The following is a 16831-nucleotide window of genomic DNA, read 5'->3' as shown; positions in this document are numbered from 1 at the left end:
ACCGTCTCCAGCGCTTTCTCACTAACCACCGCAAATTCGTGTAGTTCTCCGTTTGGAAATGACTATACACTTTACCAGACGTCATCCGATTGCCCCACTGAGCATACGCATACGCAACGTCCAATGTTTCTCTCCAAGCTCCCTGCAGCAGTTGATGGTTTGACGGGGATGTATCCAAGGATGGGCGTACATGCGCACCCTTACGAGTCTTGGTTCAAGCCAGTGTCTGAGGTTAATAACGTTACCAGCGGCACGTCATCTTGGTGGGACATGGGCACCGGCTGGGTGGATACGCAGAGTCCAAACGGGCTGCCCTCTCCACTTAGCAGCTATTCCGACTACGCACCTTTGCCTCACAGCCACCCCGCCTTCAGTCCCGGGCCCTCCCAGCACCTGTTACCCGCGTCCCAGCATCTCCTGGACAGCTTCAGGCCGGCGCTCTCTGCCTCCTATACAGACTCCTGCCCCGGAGCATCGGTGCTCAGCGGAGTCCCGGCAGTCTCTCTTTCGAGCTCTCCCCGGTCATCATCCCGGCGCTATACCGGCAGAGCCACGTGTGATTGCCCGAACTGCCAGGAGGCTGAGAGATTGGGACCTGGGGGCACGAGCCCGCGGCGAAGAGGCTTGCACAGTTGCCACATACCGGGCTGTGGAAAAGTGTATGGTAAGACCTCACACCTGAAGGCACACTTGCGCTGGCACACCGGGGAGAGGCCGTTCGTCTGTAACTGGCTCTTCTGTGGGAAACGCTTCACGCGCTCAGATGAGCTCCAGCGGCACCTACGCACGCATACCGGAGAGAAGCGGTTTGCTTGTACGGTCTGCAATAAGCGCTTCATGCGCTCTGATCACCTTAACAAGCATGTGAGGACGCACACTGCGGACGGGTCAGAGGAAGGGACACCGGGAGAACCGGGTGCCGGTAAGAGAAGCAGCGACACAGACAGCGAGCATTGCAGCGTCTCAGGGAGCCCGAGCCAGTCCCCCGATCTGTTGCACGCACCGGAGACGGTCCAATCAGTGAACGGACACAACTTACTGGACTAGACGGTTAAAAATGTTCCACGAAGCATAACGCCATCTGCTACACGGAGTGTCTGCACCTGAAAACGTTTATTCTAAAGCGAGAGGCGTAAAACCAACTGCTCCTAATCACGAGTCCTAAAACAAACTATCACACGGTTTGGGCTCTAGTTTAAGGGGCATTCTACCAAGATCAATTTGTTTTATGTCGTTGTTTGCGTTTCAGTAGGCATCTGAAAATATTTACATGTTTACAGTCGATACGGGGTTTCTTGGATATTATTCAAAAACGGATGTGGCACTTTATTCTTGAACTTTGTTTGTGGATGAAAGTTGTCTCCTTATACCTCACCAGCCATAATTGGTTTTATTTGTAATATTTCATTATGACTGCAGTTTACACTTTATACCTCTCAGTCAATTTATGGATGTGTAATTTCACAAAGCAGACTGCCATAACGTCAAACTAAGTAGGCGAAATGTTAAGGACTCAGCGTGTTGCTTTCTTCGGTTTAAATTTTCATCATCAACCATTCGATGGAGAACAAAACTCAAATTATGCCTATTTTTATTAACTATAAGTTGGACTTGTATTTTGAGGTCTGTGAGTCGCACTTTGAATTCATATTTAAGGTTTTAAGGAGGTCTGTTTGATTATTGCGTTTTAATTTAACTGACCATGTATCTGTTGGTTTTTGAGTCCAATAAAGACTTAGGGTTTTGATCAATCAAGTATATGTTTGTTGAATGAAACCATTTGACTTTGAGGATAGCCTCATTAAATAGGCCTACTTCATTAATTTATGTGAACAAGTCATGTGAATAAAAGAAAAGAAAACGTTAATATGTTTGTCACTATCGAAATAGCCCACAAACAATTTAGTTTTTATATATATACAAAATAAAATAAAATAAAAAGCGAAATTCTCTAGGAGAGTTAAGTTTGGTCAAAATAACCAAATCGTTCCGTTATCAATGTTTTGTCATTGTTTAAAGTAAAAGATCATTTCAGCTCATAAACTAGGTCAGGTTCTTTATTTCAGATTTTTTTAAATCCTATTTTACGTAGGGAAATACCAAAGGGAACAGATCAAATTATCTACAATTACCCAATTACATTTTCTTTAAAGAATAATAGAACAAACTAACGCATAGAACTGCAGGGAGGTTTTGTAGGTCAGAGTAAAAGATTTACGACGGGTAAATGTTTTTTAACTTTTTGCTAAGGTGCCATTTCTTTTAGTTATTGTAAACCACACGGCTTGGTCAATTACGAAAATATGGATCATAAGTCTACCTCAAAACTACACACATTCTTAATAATATGCAGTGAGCCATGTGTGAGCCATAGCATTAGATATTATGTAAATGTTAAGTGTAGTTTATTTGTGAAACTCGAATGAGTCAGTCCTAGCCTGGACTTGGCAGTAGTGTTCGCATGTTGCGCCATCTAGAGTCTATTTCCGGCAATTGTGACGCTAAAGTTGCTTGGGCACGGTATAGACCCCACCACCCACTACCACCACCATCATCATCCACACCCACACGCACAGTAACAGTTTAAAGTCCAACAGCTGAAATACGAAATTCTCAAAACACAAACAGCTGCAACAAGATCAATACAAGATCGATGCTTTTTATTTTAGTTAAAACACTTCATTTTAGTTGCTTGAATTTACAAATGGCAAGACAAAAATAAATCTAGTTTGTTATTCAAAATCAATGCCCAGTTCAAAGAGATGATTCTTATTGCTGATTCAATCTCATGCAGAGATGCAGTGCATTTATACTTAGACTCAGCTGAAAAAAGATCTACTAGGGTAACCAACATATACAATACAATTTTACAAAAAGTACAAAAGAAAAGAACACAAATCACAACATTATTATTAGTGTTTAAAACGATTTTAAAAAAGCAGTGATTGCTGTAAACATGTTACGTAGAGATCAGAGAGATGAGGAAGTGACGGATCCTTCAGTGAGTTACTATTCAGTAATCGTACAGTATTAACCATCGTACCTTACTAAGCCTGAACGGAGAAAAGGGCTATTCCAGCCCTCCCAAGATCTACGCAATGCCTTTAAACAGTCTTTCATCCCCACAGCTAAGTAGATAAGTACTTCAGCTGAAATACTACATAGTTAGTCCATTGTGTTGACTGTTATTCATTCATCAAGGATAGCCAGTGTACAAGTATATGAGTAATGAATGAGCTTAACCCTTCAGACAGATCTAGGACCAGTTTGATACACTGAATTATTCAGTTTAAGACTACCGAAAGAAAAATAAACTGATTCGAAACCAGTGCCTTTGCAGCGACTTTGCCTTTTGTTTAACAGTAGTAATAAAACTGCTGTTGTAGTAAACTCACTGCTTCTATTAGAACCGAGTCGTCGACAGTCTCCCCCTAACCTCACCCATAGTGGTCCCACAACTCTAAAGACCTATGCTCCAAGGCAAGTATCCTGCCCTAAAGACTACAAACACTATGTAGAATATACAATATATTACCAGCAATATCTATCTCTGTCCCAACCTCCTTTGGCCCTTTGGTACCGCCGTGGTGGGCTCCCTCCCTCCCTCCCTCCATCTCCAGTACTGCCCAGGTTTCTCTCTCTGGTATGGTCTGCAGCCTCCACAGTACTCAGTAGTATAATGCACCAAAATGGTACCTGCGAACAAGTCCACCCCCGTTATATACATTTATTCATTTAGCAGACGCTTTTATCAAAAGCGACTTACAGGAAAGAGCTATTATTAACGAACACTAAAATCAAGTAATAAAACTCAACTGTCCAGTAACATGTATGCCACAGCCTCTCAGAAATATGACAAACAATTTAAATATCAAACATAAATTCAACATCCGAACAAATCTTCCAGGCATAGGACAATAATTATTGTGCAATGTTACCTTAAATCATTACTGGCATGATAGTGATTCACGTGTCCACTAGGTGGCAGTCTAGCACAGGCTACATTTGAGGTTTGATGGAAGAATAGGTGAGGTTTGATGGAAGAATAGGTTAAGTACACTGTCATGAAGAAAAAAAACTTGTCTGTCTAAAACTTGTAGTGTTTTACGTGCTACAATCATAAATAAGAAGCATTTTTACACACACAAACTGACATCAACACACACTCACACACCACTGAATGTGAAAATGAGTGCAATTAGAGAACATGATTATCTAATCACAGTTGGGAAGACTTTCACTTATTGCTGCCATACATACGCACACTCATAACCCATGAGATTGCTTTCACCAACTCAAGACAACTGGCCCAAAAAGAAGTCTGTATGACTCAATCTGCACTCTGGCACAACTTCACCCTTACTTCCCCTGATGCCGACCTCTGACCCTTAGCTCCAGGGGTCACCAAGGGGCATCTTGGGAACATGGATGTGCATCTCAACAGGGCGGTCAGATGGGCAGTCCCTCCGGTATGTGACAGTCTTCTCACTGGAGGTCGGGACAAAGGTCAAGTCCTGGATAGAGACATTCAAAGGTCAGGGTCAAGGTTGAGGTCAGATTAAGGTTGTCACTGATGCAATCTTTGGAATCTGTTATTGAGACATGTAGGCTAGTTGTTGGCGTGGCTAACCTTCCCTGTCGGGTTGTATTCATCGTCAGTGGCGCCCCCTGGTGACCAGGAATTTCTGTGCAGCAGCAACCACAGCACCGCCACCAGCACCAGGCCCACAAGCAGCGTCAACACACACACACTCACGAACATCTGCATGTACCTCCTGCCAGACACACACTCTATAGGGACACACACACACAAGAAGACTGACGTAAATGGGTAGGAGAACCAAAAACACACCTTGTACTTGCTTTTATCTGGATTCAGTGTTGCGCGCTGGAACACTTTTTGAAAGTTGTTTGATCCTGACAGAGCAGCAAATTACCACAATTACACACAGGAAGCATAAGACACACACACACACACACACATGCTAAGACACACACCCACACACACACAGTCACAGACACACAGATCTGTCAATCAAAGAGATGACATATAGATACAGCTGGTTTGTGGTGTGATGTGGATTAGCTCATCTTACACAAAGTGTAAAGTTCTGCTCTGACATTTTAAACAGTTACTATGGTAACTTGGCCCGTGCACTCAGGACAGGAGTGGGCGTGTACAGGAAAATACAGTCCCGTAGGGGGGGAGGGGGAGGGGGGATAGAGGGGTGAGGGAGACAATGATCTGCACTGTTCCAGCAGTTGGAGGAGGAGTGTTTTGTTGCTACTTGTGTGTGTGTGCACACTTGTGTGTGTGTTTTTGTGTGTGTGTGTGCATGAGGCCGTATGACTGTGTGTGTGTGTGTGTGTGTGTGTGAAAGCTCGGGAGGAGACAGGAGGGAGGAAATCCAGGATCCGCCTGATCCGCCTCAGCTGGTGCTGCCTCAACACTCGGACGTTGTGTAAGGACGTATGAACGTAACGAGCTGTGATTGTGTAAGTGTGTGTGTGTGTCGGGCGTACCAGGGTTTGTGCTAATGTGGAGCTGAGTTCTGCCAGACACCAGGCCTGTGTGGAACCTGTAGCGACAGCTGTCAGGGCTAGTGTAAACACACTGTCTCCACACCTCCCCCCGTAGACCTGCACCAAGATGGAGGGAAAGACAGAGAGAGAGAGAGAGAGAGAGAGAGAGAGAGAGAGAGAGAGAGAGAGAAGAGAGAGAGAGAGGAATGGAGATGAAATTATCACCCCGAAAAAAGGCAGAACGTTGTGGCCAATAGAATGCAAGTGTTTAGCCCTACCTGTGACGTCATCAACATAACCCACCAATGGGGCACAGGTGTGGTTGCAGCGTGACACCTCTTCCTGTGTGAGACCATGAGACAGGTGACAGTCCACACACCTCCTGGTAATAGGGTAGAAAGTTTTGATTGACAGGGACTTCGACAAATGGTGTGGTTGATTGAGAGGTGGGAGTAACAAACAGAGAGGGGTTACCAGTGGGATTTACAGGTGCTCTGGCAGGTGGGGCAGCTCTCACAGAAGGTTCCGGAGAATTGGAGGTCATGGCACATGCATTTGCCACACACGCACGTGCCCCGTCCGCTGCATAGCGACCCATCCTTAGACAAACAGGTCACCGTGGAAACGGGACACCCGCAGATCTCACCTGCCCAGCTCTCGGCACACAAACACTCACCCAACACACACACACCCCGTCCTGAGGGAACGACACAACAAAAGTCCAATGTCATCCACCCCATTCTTTTTCCTCCCTCAGTGTGTCTCTGTGTGTGTGTGTGTGTGTGTGTGTGAAGTGTCTGAGTGTGTGTGTAGGTGTATGTCTGTGTCTGTGTGTGTCTGTGAGTGTGTGTGTGTGTCTGTGTGTGTTTACCTCCACACAGTAACCCCTGCTGGTAGGGGCAGGAGAAGTCGTCCATCTCACAGTACTTCCCATGGACTGTTCCCAAGTTGCTCTGGTCACACACACACTTCCCGCAAACACACACTCCCCGGCCGCTGCAGTCCTCCTCTGAGCCCTCCGCCCTGCACAGCCAGGTCTGATCCGGGTAGGAGTCCGGGTCCAGCTCGGAGCCTGTCGGGTTCCCCGGGTCCTGCTCCTGACTCTGCTCTCGACTAGTTTGGTCTGAGTATCGGTCTTGATCGCTCCGCTCAGAGTTCTCTCTGCATTGTGTGTCGTCACGGCAACGTCCGGCCAGTCCGCAGCGACAGCGGCACAGAGATCGAACCCTGATCGTGGTGGTCTCGTTGTAACCCACAGGTCTGACCATCACCAACACATCCTCCTCCTCTTCATGATCATCATCATCGTCACTGACCGGACAGGAGAGCAGTCCGATGGTAATGTTAAAATAGACCTGCAGAGAGACACAGAAGAGATTTTAGAATCTGTCACTGCAGGTTAACAATGTCATGGAGGAATCAACAGATCAGCTGATTCAAGCACATGACTACTTTTCCTGTGAAATGTGTTAGCTTCATAAGCTACTCAGCACAGCTTATTCACTAAGACCTCTGTATATGAATGTGTGTGTAATTGTTTGTGGGAATGTGTGTAAGAGCGAGTGTGTGTGAGTGTGTGTGTGTGTGTGTGTGTGTGGGTGTGTGCACCAGTAGAATGTCCCTACTGTCTGGTTGGGCTGTACTGCAGAGCAGCTGCGGTTGTTAATGGAGATGGATCCATTGGGACAGAGAGGAGAAACGTTGACCCAGAACCTGCTGACCGCTCGATCCTCGACTGATACCGAAATCTCCACCTCCGACAGCAGCCTCTGAAAGACAGAGAGAGAGAGAGATAGAGAGGGAGAAAAGGAGGGACAACAGAAGGAGAAGAGAGAGAGTGGGAGAAGGGATAGGGGGAGAGGGGACAGAGAGAGGGAGAAGGGGAGACGAGACAGAGAGGGAGAGAGAGGGAGAGAGAGGGAGGGAGAGAGAGGGAAGGAGAGAGGGAAGGAGAGGGAGAGGGAAGGAGAAGAGTCAAAATGTGTTTGTCTGTCGTGTCCTCACAGACCCGGGCTGACGGGGGGGAGCCAGCGAAAGAGGCTGGAGAAGAGAGAGTATGTTTGTTTTAAAGGCTTCAACACTGTTTACCACATGCGTTCTGTTTACGTCAAAAAGGAAGAGAGGGGGAACGAGTGCAATCCAGTCTAAGGAGGAGGAGAAGCCATGCCAGAGAGGACTGAGGGAAGCAGCAGAGTGTGGAGGAGAGATAAACACAGGTTGTCACATGTCTCAGAAAGGCTCCATTGTACTTCTGTCCTCTGATAAACACAGGGGCTGATGGGGGGGGGGGGGGGGAAAGAAGGCAGGTCCAAAAATAGCGCCTTTGTATTCGCCAGCGATTAGGACAGCGTTTCCGTGGTGATCAGATGGCATTTATAATGCTAGGCTCTGTTCTGTGTATCCGCTGGTAGAGAGTGTGTGTGTGCACGTGTGTGTGTGCACGTGTGTGTGTGTGTGTGCGTGCAGATCTGTGAGTTCGGCAGATTCTCAAACCAAACAATGGAGTGCTGTGCCAGCCCACTGCAGGCCAGCTGCTGCCAACTAAACACCCCAAACCCTCCAGCCGCACACCCCCCCTTCCCCCCATCCGGCCCCGACCCCCTGCCCTCTCTCATCTCCCTTCCCCGTCCCTTTGGCACATGGCTGTGGTGCTCCATCTCTGCCTCCTACATGGCTCCATCTCCTCAGGGAATACAATACCGATGTGTTCAACATTGCTCTTCCATACCATCACCAATCCGAATGCTTTTACATGGAAGAGGAGAAAGGGAGTGAGGGGGAAGGGGTTCAGGAGGAGGAGGAAGTGAGGGGGAAGGGGTTCAGGAGGAGGAGGAAGTGAGGGGGAAGGGGTTCAGGAGGAGGAGGAAGTGAGGGGGGAAGGGGTTCAGGAGGAGGAGGAAGTGAGGGGGGAAGGGTGTTCAGGAGGAGGAGGAAGTGAGGCGGGAAGGGGTTCAGGAGGAGGAGGAAGTGAGGGGGAAGGGGTTCAGGGGGAGGGGGGAAGTGAGGTGGGGGAAGGGGTTTCAGGAGGAGGAGGAAGTGAGGGGGAAGGGGTTCAGGGGGAGGGGGAAGTGAGGGGGAAGGGGTTCAGGGGGAGGAGGAAGTGAGGGGGGAAGGGGTTCAGGGGGAGGAGGAAGTGAGGGGGAAGGGGGAAGGGGGAGGAGGAAGTGAGGGGGAAGGGGGAAGGGGGAGGAGGAAGTGAGGGGGAAGGGGTTCAGGAGGAGGAAGAAGTGAGGGGGAAGGGGGTTCAGGAGGAGGAGGAAGTGAGGGGGAAGGGGTTCAGGGGGAGAGGGGGAAGTGAGGGGGAAGGGGTTCAGGGGGAGGAGGAAATGAGGGGGAAGAGGTTCAGGGGGAGGAGGAAGTGAGGGGGAAGGGGTTCAGGAGGAGGAGGAAGTGAGGGGGAAGGGGTTCAGGAGGAGGAGGAAGTGAGGGGGGAAGGGGTTCAGGAGGAGGAGGAAGTGAGGGGGGAAGGGGTTCAGGGGGAGGGGGAAGTGAGGGGGAAGGGGTTCAGGAGGAGGAGGAAATGAGGGGGAAGAGGTTCAGGGGTGAGGAGGAAGTGAGGGGGAAGGGGTTCAGGAGGAGGAGGAAGTGAGCGGGAAGGGGTTCAGGAGGAGGAGGAAGTGAGGGGTTCAGGGGTTCAGGAGGAGGAGGAAGTGAGGGGGAAGGGGTTCAGGGGGGAGGAGGAAGTGAGGGGTTTCAGGGGTTCAGGAGGAGGAGGAAGTGAGGGGGAAGGGGTTCAGGGGGAGGAGGAAGTGAGGGGGAAGGGGTTCAGGAGTGAGGAGGAAGTGAGCGGGAAGGGGTTCAGGAGGAGGAGGAAGTGAGGGGTTCAGGGGTTCAGGAGGAGGAGGGAAGTGAGGGGGAAGGGGTTCAGGATGAGGAGGAAGTGAGGGGGAAGGGGGTTCAGGAGGAGGAGGAAGTGAGGGGGAAGGGGTTCAGGAGGAGGAAGAAGTGAGGGGGGAAGGGGTTCAGGGGGAGGAGGAAGTGAGGGGGGAAGGGGTTCAGGGGGAGGGGAAGTGAGGGGGAAGGGGTTCAGGAGGAGGAGGAAGTGAGGGGGAAGGGGTTCAGGAGGAGGAGGAAGTGAGGGGGAAGGGGTTCAGGGGGAGGAGGAAGTGAGGGGTTCAGGGGTTCAGGAGGAGGAGGAAGTGAGGGGGAAGGGGTTCAGGAGGAGGAGGAAGTGAGGGGGAAGGGGTTCAGGAGGAGGAGGAAGGTGAGCGGGAAGGGGTTCAGGAGGAGGAGGAAGTGAGGGGGAAGGGGTTCAGGAGGAGGAAGAAGTGAGGGGGAAGGGGTTCAGGATGAGGAGGAAGTGAGGGGGAAGGGGTTCAGGAGGAGGAGGAGAAGTGAGGGGGGAAGGGGTTCAGGAGGAGGAGGAAGTGAGGGGGAAGGGGTTCAGGGGGAGGAGGAAGTGAGGGGGAAGGGGTTCAGGATGAGGAGGAAGTGAGGGGGAAGGGGTTCAGGAGTAGAAGGAAGTGAGGGGGGAAGGGGTTCAGGAGGAGGGAGGAAGTGAGGGGGGAAGGGGTTCAGGAGGAGGAGGGAAGTGAGGGGGAAGGGGTTCAGGATGAGGAGGAAGTGAGGGGGAAGGGGTTCAGGAGGAGGAGGAAGTGAGGGGGAAGGGGTTTCAGGAGGAGGAAGAAGTGAGGGGGAAGGGGTTCAGGAGGAGGAGGAAGTGAGGGGGAAGGGGGTTCAGGGGGAGGGGGAAGTGAGGGGGGAAGGGGGGAGGAGGAAGGGGTTCAGGAGTAGAAGGAAGTGAGGGGGAAGGGGTTCAGGGTGAGGGGGAAGTGAGGGGGAAGGGGTTCAGGGGGAGGGGGAAGTGAGGGGGAAGGGGTTCAGGAGGAGGAGGAAGTGAGGGGGAAGGGGTTCAGGGGAAGGGGGGAAGTGAGGGGGAAGGGGTTCAGGGGGAGGGGGAAGTGAGGGGGAAGGGGTTCAGGAGGAGGAGGAAGTGAGGGGGAAGGGGTTCAGGGGGAGGAGGAAGTGAGGGGGAAGGGGTTCAGGGGGAGGAGGAAGTGAGGGGGAAGGGGTTCAGGGGGAGGGGGAAGTGAGGGGGAAGGGGTTCAGGAGTAGAAGGGAAGTGAGAAGGAAGGGGTTCAGGGGAAATGGGAAGTGAGGGGGAAGGGGTTCAGGAGGAGGAGGAAGTGAGGGGGAAGGGGTTCAGGGGGAGGGGGGGAAGTGAGGGGGAAGGGGGTTCAGGAGGAGGAGGAAGTGAGGGGGATGTGGAGGTGCCCGTGGGAGACCGTGTTACCTGGTAAGCATCCACCACTAGATCTATCACGTTAGGGGCCTGGAACAGCAACTTCCCCAGATATGACCCTGGTAGCAGCCTCACTAACTCCTGGAGAGAGAGAGGAGAGAGAGAGAGAGAGAGAGAGGAGAGAGAGAGAGAGGAGAGAGAGAGAGAGAGAGAGAGAGAGAGAGAGAGAGAGGGAGGAGAGAGAGAGAGAGAGAGAGAGGAGAGAGAGAGAGAGAGAGAGAGGAGGAGAGAGAGAGAGAGAGAGAGAGAGAGAGGAGAGGAGAGAGAGAGAGGAGGGAGGGAGGGAGGGAGGGAAAAAGAAAGAGAGAGAGAGACAGAATTAGAGATGGGAGGGGGGGGAAGAGAGAGAGAAAGGGAGGGGGTAAAAAGAGTGAGGATGGGAGAAGGACAGAGGAAGTTCGGAAAAAATCAAGAGACAGCAGGAATCCAGAAACAGGGCAAGAGAAGCAAAGAAATAAACGGTGAACTGAAAAAACCCCCAGAGAGAAATATGAGATCAGAGAGCTGCAGACCTGTGATGAAGTGTCCGAATGCAGACTTTTGGATTTGCAGTGCGCGTGATTGTGTACGTGTTAGTGAGATGACTGTACCTCATACCACTGATATTGCTGCTTCTCTATGGCGAAGATGGAGTGAATGTGATTCTCCAGTAGCTTCTCAGCTATCAGACCAAGACTGGGGGTGGTCCTGAAACACACAAACAGATCAGGTTCATCAGTGGTGTGTATGTGTGTGTGATAGGTGTATGTGTGTGTGTGAGTGGTGTGTGTGCATGTACGTGTGTGTGGTATGTGTACGTGTGTGTGTGTGTACGTGGTGTGCGTACGTGCATGTGATGTGTGTGTACACGTGTATACATGTGTACAGTATGTGCGTGTATATGTGTGTGTCTCTGTGTGTGTGTGTGTGTCCTGTGTGTGTGTTAGTACAGATGTGTGTGTGTGTCTCACCAGGGTGGTGCTCTCAGAGTAGACGTTATTCTCCATGTGACAGCGTCCGTCGTGCGGGGTGACAATGCCCCCCAGCCTGCTGTCCAGCGCCAGGTGTGACGGGCTGGTCGGTCATCAGCAACAGCAGACGCTTCGCCTCTGGCCTCCAGCCCATCTCCTCCTGAGAGAGAAGAGGGACCGGTCACTCATCTGCTCACTGAAGCCGATTACCTCATCCTCTTATCAGTCTACAATGTCACGTATTCAATACTCCAGTTTGCACACTCATGGAAACAAAAGCCATGTCCTGATGAGTCAGTCATTTCTCTAGCGTGAAGTCATACTTCACAGCCGTTGTTTTCAGCGTCCAGACCAGTCCTGCTCAGTGGGGCAGAGACTGCGAGGCTGTGTGGCCGTGTGGCCGTGTGGCCGTGTGCGGGGGGGAGGGGGTGTTTGCGTGAGAGTCATTGGCACCGCCAGCGGCTTTGGGGAACGTTATTTTTAGTCCGAGGACCCCCACCTAGTCTCTCTCTTCCTGTTCTCATGTGACTCACTCCCCACAGCCCACAGGACCCCATTAGGGGAGAGACATCTCATACCAGGCATAGTCAGAGTGTTGTAATGCTGTGTGTGTGTGTGTGTGTGTGTGTGTGTGTGTGTGTGTGTGTGTGTGTGTGTGTGTGTGTGTGTGTGTGTGAATGTGTGTGTTTATGTGTGTGTGGGTATGTGTCTCATATTCCCGCAATGATGTCACTCTAAACCACCCCGTATGCTACTGTTCACGCTGAGACAATGTGTTTATCCCTGGGAGATCTCTACACACACACACACAACAACACTTGCGTACCTGGCAGACAGTGGCCTGCAGCAACGCGTCCAGACCTCCCTCAGGTGTGTCCATGTTGCCGGAGATCCTCTGGCGTTTGATCGTGCGTGTAAACTCTGACGTGTTCCCCGTCATGCTCAAAACATGGTGGAACCCATGGGCTGGCCGACACCGGATCTCATAATCACTGAGAGAGAGAGACACAGAGGGAGAGGAAGAGAGAGAGAGAGAAAGTGAGACAGAGAGAGAGAGACAGAGAGAGAGAGAGAGAGAGAGAGAGAGAGAGAGAGAGAGAGAGAGAGAGAGAGAGAGAGAGGAGAGAGAGAGAGAGAGAGGTGGAGAGAGGGAGGGGGGGGGGTGGGGGGGGGGGGAGAGAGACAGACAGAGTAAGGATCATCAACAAAAAACAAACAACAAACTTCAATTCGAACGAGAAATCTTCCCACTCTTCCTTCCTTTCATCATGAAAACAAGGATCCCAGTGTTATTCAGAGCCTCCTCCTAATCCCTGACAGACTGTTCCTCCTCTGGGAATCCCTCAGCCACTTCCTTGCCAGGCAGTGATGCTGGTTACCACGCCTACCTGCAGGGGTTGCTTATCTTGGCCGGGTGCACGTTGATGTAGGGGGACACAGGCTTGTCCACGAAGGAGCCGAAGCCCAAGCGCAGGTCTGAAGAGTGCTCCGTCATGCGATGGGACAGGGCCACGCCCACTGACTTCAGCTAGTACAGGTAGACAGGTTCAGGAAGGGAGGTGAGAGGGGGTGTAGCCGGGGGAGCTGGGCTGACGGAGGGTGAGAATGACTGGGGGGTTCACCTGGTCCAGGTTCTCCTGCATGGAGGCCGACACGTCCACCAGGTAGTAAAGATCCACGGGATATCTCTCATGCTGCTGCACGGCTACTATGAAGCTAGCTTCAGAACCTTCACACACAGACACAAAAGCACACACACACAGGTCAGATGGTTTCCTGCTATCAAAGTGACTCATCTGGTTCATTCACTGGCCAACTATCTTTTACTGACCTGAATGTATAAGTGACTGACCTAATCAGCATGAAATGTAAGTGTGTGTAATGCTGGTGTCTCACCTGGTCTGAGAGTGATGCTGGTCTCTCACCTGGTCTGAGAGTGATGCTGATCTTCCCAGGGAACACCTGCGTGCTGCTAAGCATGGCGTTGACCTCCACCCTGACCTCTGGCTGCTCAATGAAGTCGTAGCCACACCCCCTTCTGGCCAGGTTAACCGCCAGGTCACACTTCTCACTCAGCTCCGCCCCCTCCAGAAAACCCTGGGGATCAAGGGTCAGGAGTCACTCTGATGTCATGATATGGAGGGACAAAACTTCTCCTGTCCACTGCTTCACCAGACCAGTGAACACGCCAGTAAGCGCATGAGATTCAGATGACAACCACAGAGCATACATTAACTAAGACATGGTTACATAGCGAGGTTAAATTTCAGGGTCGCTCCTTGTGTTGTGACTGGAAGTCTGTTTGGCAGCGCCTGGCAGTGACATCACGGTTATGAGGTTTGTCCCAACCATAGCAGATCTGTCATGTGCTAGCAGCTTTAGTTGTTTTGACGGGGCTAAAGAAGATTAGCGAACTTTGTGTCCAGTTCACACTGCCCCAACAACGTTCGGCAAGCACCAACAAACCAAACATTCTACTGTTGGGTTGTTGGGTTTCGAATGCTTGGAAAGATAACTGTCCCTTTCACACTGGCCCAACAAATGCCAACAGGCATATCACACCAAACCAACAGAACCCAACAACTGTTGGCTGTTAGTCTTTATTGGTATTTACTTGGGCAGTGAGAGTTGGCCTTAACTGGGAAAGAAAGAAGGCATTTTGAACAGCCAGCTTCAGGCTAGAGACCAGTATGCTAAAATGCCCCCACAAGCCGGAGTCTCTGGTACTTTCCATACCTACCCCTCTGGCTGCCACCAACTGAAAGTGATGGTGGGGTGAGGTTAGTGCACCCGGTCATGGTCTAGGTCTCAGGCAGGAGGGGGGGAGGGGGGGGGGGTCGTGGGAAAGCACCTGAGCGGACTTTAACATGCTCCTGTTTAAAGGCTGGTCGCTCTGTTTCCTGCAGCTGCTCTATGTGTCGGCTCGTCTGGTGGTCACTCTGGTGGACTTTATGGTCTCTCGTGGTCATTAAGTGGGGTAGAGTGGCACTTTACGAGAACCCAGGATTAGACTAGCGCCCAAGCACACAGTCTGGGTGCGTGTATGTTTGTTGGGAATGAAACAACAGCATCTGCAGCATTGAACATTTCCGAACACACACACACACACAGGTCAGAGGGCAGGCCTGCCCGTGTTTAAACACACATTATACACACATATTTAGGCAACATGAAAGCTTTTGTGCATCACTACTGAGGAATGCATCAGTCTCTTTCTCTTTTTCTGGATGGAGGCCTTTGTCTCGCTCACACACACACACACACACACACACACACAGAGAGAGAGAGAGAGAGAGAGAGAGAGAAGGAGAGAGAGAGAGAGAGAGAGAGAGAGGGGAGAGAGGGAGAGAGAGCTCTTATCTTACCTCTTGAAAGCACCAAGCACAGTGCGGTCCCTGTCTGAGACAATCTGCACATGACGACACAAGAGAAGAACCACATACACTACCTGCAGAGGAAGACAGAGACAGAGAGAGGTGGGAAAGGATGATTAACATATGAAAGACTTGTCCGCCATGCACAACAGAAACTTGAAACTTGGTGGTGATGCACATGCCACTTCTCTCCTTCGGAGTTCAAAAAGAGGAACAATGAAACAGTATGTGGGAACAGGTGATTTATTAGTCAACAGGACTTCTGTACATGTGCTGGCACACAATTTCCGCTAGGTTATACTTATCTGTATGACTCCTTAACAGATGAAAACTAATGTACCACCGGACTTAAAACGATTAAGTAAGCCTACACCGTTTAATTTGAGAGTATGGGCCTACTTACCAATGTCTAATTCAGTGAGTATATGTGTCATTGATGAAATGTAGGACAGGCAGTGGCGGATCTAAGGGGTGGAAAGGGGTGGCAGCTGCCACCCAATAAAAAATACTTGCCATCCCAATCTTCCCATGGAAAGATATGATTTGTACATTACAGAACAATTCAATAAATAATATAAATATTAATGTTTAACGTGTAATGTGTAAACTACAATGTTATAGCCTAATCGTTTACCATAGGGGAGTACTGTACCCCTCTACCTTAGGTTTTGATTTGCCTCCAGAAGGCCACCCAACAACTTCCTTCTGCCACCCCATTGCCACCCCGAATGTCTCTAGATCTCTAGATCCGCCCCTGAGGACAGGAGAGAAATGCTTCAGGTCTCGGAAACACTGATGCAGCTAACAAGCAGGTCTGACCTAATTACACCTGCTCCACGTAGCTGCGACACACTTTAGCAAGAGCTTTTAACAACAGACCACCACTGATCGACTATGGTCGGATCAATATCATGTGAAAATGAACTCATTTGAAAATATGGAGCTTTATTCGTCGTCACAGCAGGATGGACGACCACCTCTGGCCATTTAAGATTGCATCGAACACCCCACAATAATGTGATGTTATGGCAGGGTATTATTCTATTAAGGATGTTATCTGTGTAGCGTAAAAGGTTAAGTAAACGTTAGATCGTGGTCTAATCTTATTCATTAAGATTACTCACCTGACTTGGAGCCTGGGATGAAGGCAGCGACCAATATAACGACGCAGGACAGCACAACATGCAGAGGGAGGTTACAGTATTTACGTAGCCAGGAAGTCATATTCAGCACCAGGAGCAGAATAAGACCAGTGTAAGACACCGGTTGCAGGCAGATTCCGGTCTCCACTGACGGTGTCAAAAGAAAAATCGTGTAACATACGTTCGCGCGAACGAAAACCAGCCCCCGAAAACCATGGGGCTTTGGGGCATTGTCACAGTTTTTAACCAGTAACCCCTTAATCCTGTAAAGCGTGTAATTCACATCGTCGGAATCAGCTTACCGTGGGAATCCACCGGGCGCGCTCGTATACAGGCTAGTGAAAGAAAGTGAAAACGATGTGTCTGTAGCTATCCATCTATTCCCGCATGCAGGTGTAGCACTGCCCTGCTTGTCTGTCGTCATAACGTGCGCTTGACGAGATAAACGATTCCAGGCAAGTATTGAGTCAGGCTACAATGTGGATTCAGTCCTAACTGTTCCTTTGATTCTGCCTGTATGACTACACCAGCGTGCTGAATTAGCTTTTTTTTAAGCCATCGTGAGAGGAGTTAGTCTATCATTGAATTCCACTCGGTTTT

The 16831-nt window shown here is 50.2% G+C and overlaps 2 protein-coding genes across 2 annotated transcripts; one reads left to right on the top strand and one right to left on the bottom strand.

The window, feature by feature from the left end:
- Nucleotides 1-1806, top strand: LOC124467432 (transcription factor Sp8-like; the record flags this gene model as incomplete). Its single annotated transcript, XM_047019714.1, has 1 exon — nt 1-1806. A coding segment is annotated over one exon (1047 nt), but the record flags the coding sequence as incomplete, so codon positions are not given.
- Nucleotides 1807-2645: 839 nt separating this feature from the next.
- On the bottom strand, nt 2646-16831 carry itgb8 (integrin, beta 8). The gene is given in 18 exon segments (XM_047019794.1): nt 2646-4514; nt 4631-4791; nt 5524-5640; nt 5802-5905; nt 5998-6220; nt 6395-6878; nt 7149-7292; nt 10757-10846; nt 11356-11445; nt 11447-11452; nt 11716-11817; nt 11819-11875; nt 12542-12707; nt 13104-13243; nt 13338-13444; nt 13641-13812; nt 15081-15163; nt 16214-16831. Coding segments are annotated over 18 exon segments (2472 nt in total). The 5' UTR covers nt 16314-16831; the 3' UTR covers nt 2646-4388.

The sequence above is a fragment of the Hypomesus transpacificus genome, chromosome 4, assembly GCF_021917145.1.
Source record: "Hypomesus transpacificus isolate Combined female chromosome 4, fHypTra1, whole genome shotgun sequence".
Lineage (NCBI taxonomy): Eukaryota > Metazoa > Chordata > Actinopteri > Osmeriformes > Osmeridae > Hypomesus > Hypomesus transpacificus.
This window is presented reverse-complemented; position numbering and strand designations above follow the sequence as displayed.